Below are 4,597 nucleotides of genomic sequence, written 5' to 3'. Positions count from 1 at the left end.
TTTTTTTTTTTTTTTTTTTTTTTTTTTTTTTTTTTTTTTTTTTTTTTTTTTTTTTTTTTTCAAATATCTTTCCTTTTCCTTATTAGTGGAAAAAAAAAAAAAAAATGTCATGAGACAAAGGTTTGGGAGGAGTGGATGTCTCATTCTTACAATTTACCAAATTTGGAACACACTCATGAATCAATCCGACACATTCCCAGAAAACAAAAACATGTAACAACCGATTCATTCATTCATTCATTCATTCATTCATTCGGCACCAACATTCAAGCATCCTCCACGTGCTCATGTCCACTTTGAGCAAACTGGAATTGCTTGTAGTTGCTTCCACCGGCGGACATCGCTGCCGGAAAGCGAAAGGCAGAGGAGGGGCGGTTGTTGGCGGCTATTTGGAGGGATTGGACTTGGCTTTTCAAGAACTTAACGTAATGAATGGCCTCGTCTAACATGGAAGCGGTGTCCATTTTGGTGCCGCCGGGGACTATTCTCTGAAGTATTCTAATTCTCTCGCTTATTCTCTCTCTTCTATGCCGCGCCGCTACGCTCTGTGGATCTTTTGATATCTTCACATTCCGCCGCTTTGGTGGCTTAACCGCTTCTGGGTCAATCTGGATCGGCTGCATCGCCGCTATCCTATATATCATCTCCCTCATCGCGCCCATTGAATCTTGCTGCTGCTTCTGAAATAATAATCAACTGATGAGACCACCTATTTTTAAAAATTGAATCTTTGGAATACATTTTGTGCAAAAACATATTTGGGTGCAACATATGATTTGTAGTTTAGAGTATGTATGATACGTACCGTGTGGGAGTTTGGGGTGGCAGCAGGGGAATGGGGTGGAGGACAGGGTGGTGCAAGAGGGTGAGTGGCGTTGTTCATTGAAGCGGTGGATGAGAGAGCATAAGAAGGGAGAATGGGGGGAGTTGGGTTTTGAAAGCGGTGTGAAGTGGAACTCCCAAAATCGGTAAATTCAAAGAACTCAGAAAAATTTTCCATCTGAGTCAGAACATCCATCCCATCGCCAATCCCTCTCAATAAATAATTAGAAATACAAAAAAGACGAATAAGAAAGATATGGAAGTACAATAATAGTCGAAGGCTCGAATCTTATAGAAACTTGCAGAAGAAGAAGAAGATGAAGAAGGTGAAAGAAAGTGGTATCGGCGGGGGGAACACAGCAATATAAGATTTCTAGTGAATCTATATATATATATATATAAATAGAGAGCCTGAAAATGATATAATATAATATAATGTATGCAATAATGTAATAATGAGACGTGTGTCATAAATCCAAGGGGTTTTTTAAAAAAATATTTTGCTTTCATTTTTTGTGTTTTTTTTTCTTTTGACCAATAATTTAAGAAATTTAACAATAATATCCAGTTTTGTACCTTGTTGTTTTAAAATTATTGGATGTATGGAGGAATGGAAGATAAAGAGTGTTGGCATGCATTCAACTAAAATGATTGAGAGAAAAACTATTTTTTAAAAAAAAAAAAAACTCTTGAAACATTATTATACGTGTAGTTATGTTGATAGCAGTCTCTGTGTTGCTCGAAATGAATTGAGATTCACACGTTTATTTATTTTAAATATGAATTTTATGATTTAATGAAACCAAAATTTGTATAAGAAATCCAAACGATGGTATGTTCTAGAGCTATTGATTCTCATAGGCATTATTTTATTTTTTTTCAATTTATAAACGAGTTCTAAATTTATTGACGGTGTGGTGTGTAACGAGGTTTGGAAGGTGCAGCTCTGTCTCATAAATGCAGTTCAAAAAGAAAAAATATCATAAATGCTCATAATGGTGTATTTAGTAATCAGTTTAATTTTCACTTCATTAAATTCTTGATAATACAAGGAAGAGCTATTTAATTCATAGACATACTGGGAAATAACAGAGTAATTAATTATTAATAAAAGAGCACTATTTTTTGTAGCAAAAATTATTCTAGTTATGAAGCAATGCATGAATGAAAATATACATAGATGGGACCATGTAATGAAAACAATGAACAAAACATTGTGATTTGAGTGTCATATATTTTATTTTAGGCGATAATCCTATTCTGTTTTAACAAATTGAAGTTGAGCAGAAAACAGGGAGCCATGGACGATAATGGTTTGAAGGAATAATAGGAAGATAAGTGGGTTAGAAAGCATTGATGTTAAGAACACTAAAACCTCACATGAAAAGCGTCAGAAATTTCTGCAACTCTGTGTATTATTTATTTGGGAGAGAGAGGGAGGGGTTAGCATTATCCTGATCATTTCATCTTCGGTTGCAGATTAAATCATTAATTTCTTCGATCCCTTCTTGCTTTCCTCGGAACGCCATTCGAGAAGGGATTAGGTGAAGAAACAATGGCCTGCTTCCTCTTCAATTATCGTAATAAACCTTTCATCAAAAAAAAAAAAAAAAAAAAAGTGTCTGAAATTGAGAGATCTTGGTGTTGGATTCCTTTTTTTTTTTTATATATATATTTTAAATTTTTGTTACGTGTTTTTGTAATGCATAACATTATGAGTTGCAGAGCCTTATCTTTTTCTTCCCCCACACCCCACTTGTATTGTTGTTGGTTTTTTTTTAATATCTGGTGACAATATGATTATGAATATACAATGAACACAGCAAGGTGTTGAGATTATAAAAATAATTGTCTTTCCTTTCCCACATCCAAAGTTGCAGCTACGTCTCAGATTAAACAATTGGTTTGTCCACTCTTTTACTAACACCAACGGCCCCTCTCTTCCTTCTTTGCATCATCTTCCTCATCTCATTCACCACCATTTTCATTTCTTTCTAATGCATCAAACACACACACACTCAAACTAAAGTATCGCCATTAATCACCAACTTTTCATCTTTGTCTCATATATCTCCCTTTTCATGATTTTTTTTTTTTTTTTTTACATCTTTATCGGTTCAACTTGGATGCTATTTAATCTTTTCATAATTTAATCGAATCCCCGCCGCCTCCCTTAAGTAACAATTTATGGGCTATACCCCTATTTATTAAAAGAAATAAAATTGGGCTATACAATTACATGCAAAACACTCTTTTCTATATTGGGCCTTATGGGCTTCCCGTAAAAATTATTTTTTTTTCAGAGTATTGGAGCATGAACATTGTCATAAAGTGGTTCCCTAAAATAAAAGAAAAAAAGAGAGCTTTTTATAAAAATGAGAAAATGGGCTTTTTCTTTAAAAAGACCGAATACGCACAAAACGATGGCAAAACTCTCTTCTCACTTCAAACTTCAAACCCACTTCTTGCCTGCTTTTTCTCAACCACACCACCCTTCTTGGGTTCAACTTTCACACGAGTGGCCCGCACGTATAAACCTAGGAGTCACGTGCGGCACTCCTAAAACAGATTTATATATATTATATATTATATATATATATATATATATATATATAGAGAGAGAGAGAGAGAGAGAGGCAGCTGCTGAGGTGGTGGGATTATGCAAAAGGTTTGGATTTATGGTACGAAACGAAATGATTGCACGACAAAGATATTCTGAAACCAAACTTTTTCTTTTTTCTTTTTTCTTTTATTTCTTTTCTTTTGGTTTTGTTTTTATTTATCTCTTTCTTCAAAAATTGGATCTTTTTTGACTTTACCTTTCACCTCTCTCTCACTTTCTCTGCTTTGCAAAATTATTTTCTTTTATTATTACACTCTGCACTCTGCACTCTGCACTCTTCACCACCATCCACCAACTTCCACTTGGGGGAACCATTTCAAATATCAATTTCTACTTTCTTCAAATTAATTATACAATACACTTCCAACTAAAACAAAAGCATTATCCAACCAGTCAACTAAAGCATCTGTACATACCTGTGATTCATTATGTTTAACTTGGTCATCTAACAGTCAGTGATTCGTTTTTAGGTGGTTGAGAAGAAGGTGGAGGAGGGGGCGAGGTGAGGCGAGGTCTTTGAAAATTGTGAAAGAATGAGGGACCAAAAAACAGCAAAAAATTGGTCCCTTACTCAGATATATATATACTTGAAAAGTAGTAAAAGACACAGGTTTCTGGTCCTTGAGGAAGAAGAACAAGTCGTATGATAGAACCCCTGATGTGAACATTTCAGTCCCCATTTTCCCCACCTTCTTCCCCTTCCTTTCGCTTTCATCCAATTGCTCCCATCCATACTATTTCACTTCCTTCCCACCTCCCACCGCCTGTCTGTCTCTGTGTTTTTGGTTTTGTTTTTTTTCCTTATGCAATTCCCAACTGACACAGCTTACAAAATGGGAAGAGAATGGAAGTAATTATCATAACCATTTTCCTTTCCAACTAAAAAATAAAAATGACAATAATTTTGACAATAATGAGGACATGATAGCTGTTTTATGCGATTATTATCTTTAAATCCCAACTCAGAGAAATAGTAGAGTAGCGATATAATTAGGTGTCAGCCGCATGTCCTTTATGAACAAATCTCCTTCACCTCATGTATCCTTACTACTTAAGGACATTCTATTATAGAACCATTAATTCTTCTGGAATCTATCTATGTATCTATCTTTTTCATCACACAACCGAATAGTCCCACCTCCAACTAAATTA

At 34.9% G+C, this 4,597-nt stretch overlaps 1 protein-coding gene across 1 annotated transcript; it reads right to left on the bottom strand.

Annotated features, from left to right (window-relative positions):
- Window positions 1-151: 151 nt before the first annotated feature.
- LOC111462825 (transcription factor HEC2-like) lies at window positions 152-1,026 on the bottom strand. Its single transcript, XM_023106587.1, has 2 exons — window positions 806-1,026; window positions 152-680 (listed from the first exon to the last, which is right to left on the bottom strand). Exons 1-2 carry the CDS (start codon window positions 1,016-1,018, stop codon window positions 267-269), a joined length of 627 nt encoding a protein of 208 aa, XP_022962355.1. The 5' UTR covers window positions 1,019-1,026; the 3' UTR covers window positions 152-266.
- Window positions 1,027-4,597: the final 3,571 nt, after the last annotated feature.

The sequence above is a fragment of the Cucurbita moschata genome, unplaced genomic scaffold (genome assembly GCF_002738365.1).
Source record: "Cucurbita moschata cultivar Rifu unplaced genomic scaffold, Cmos_1.0 Cmo_Scf00027, whole genome shotgun sequence".
Classification (NCBI taxonomy): domain Eukaryota; kingdom Viridiplantae; phylum Streptophyta; class Magnoliopsida; order Cucurbitales; family Cucurbitaceae; genus Cucurbita; species Cucurbita moschata.
This window is presented reverse-complemented; position numbering and strand designations above follow the sequence as displayed.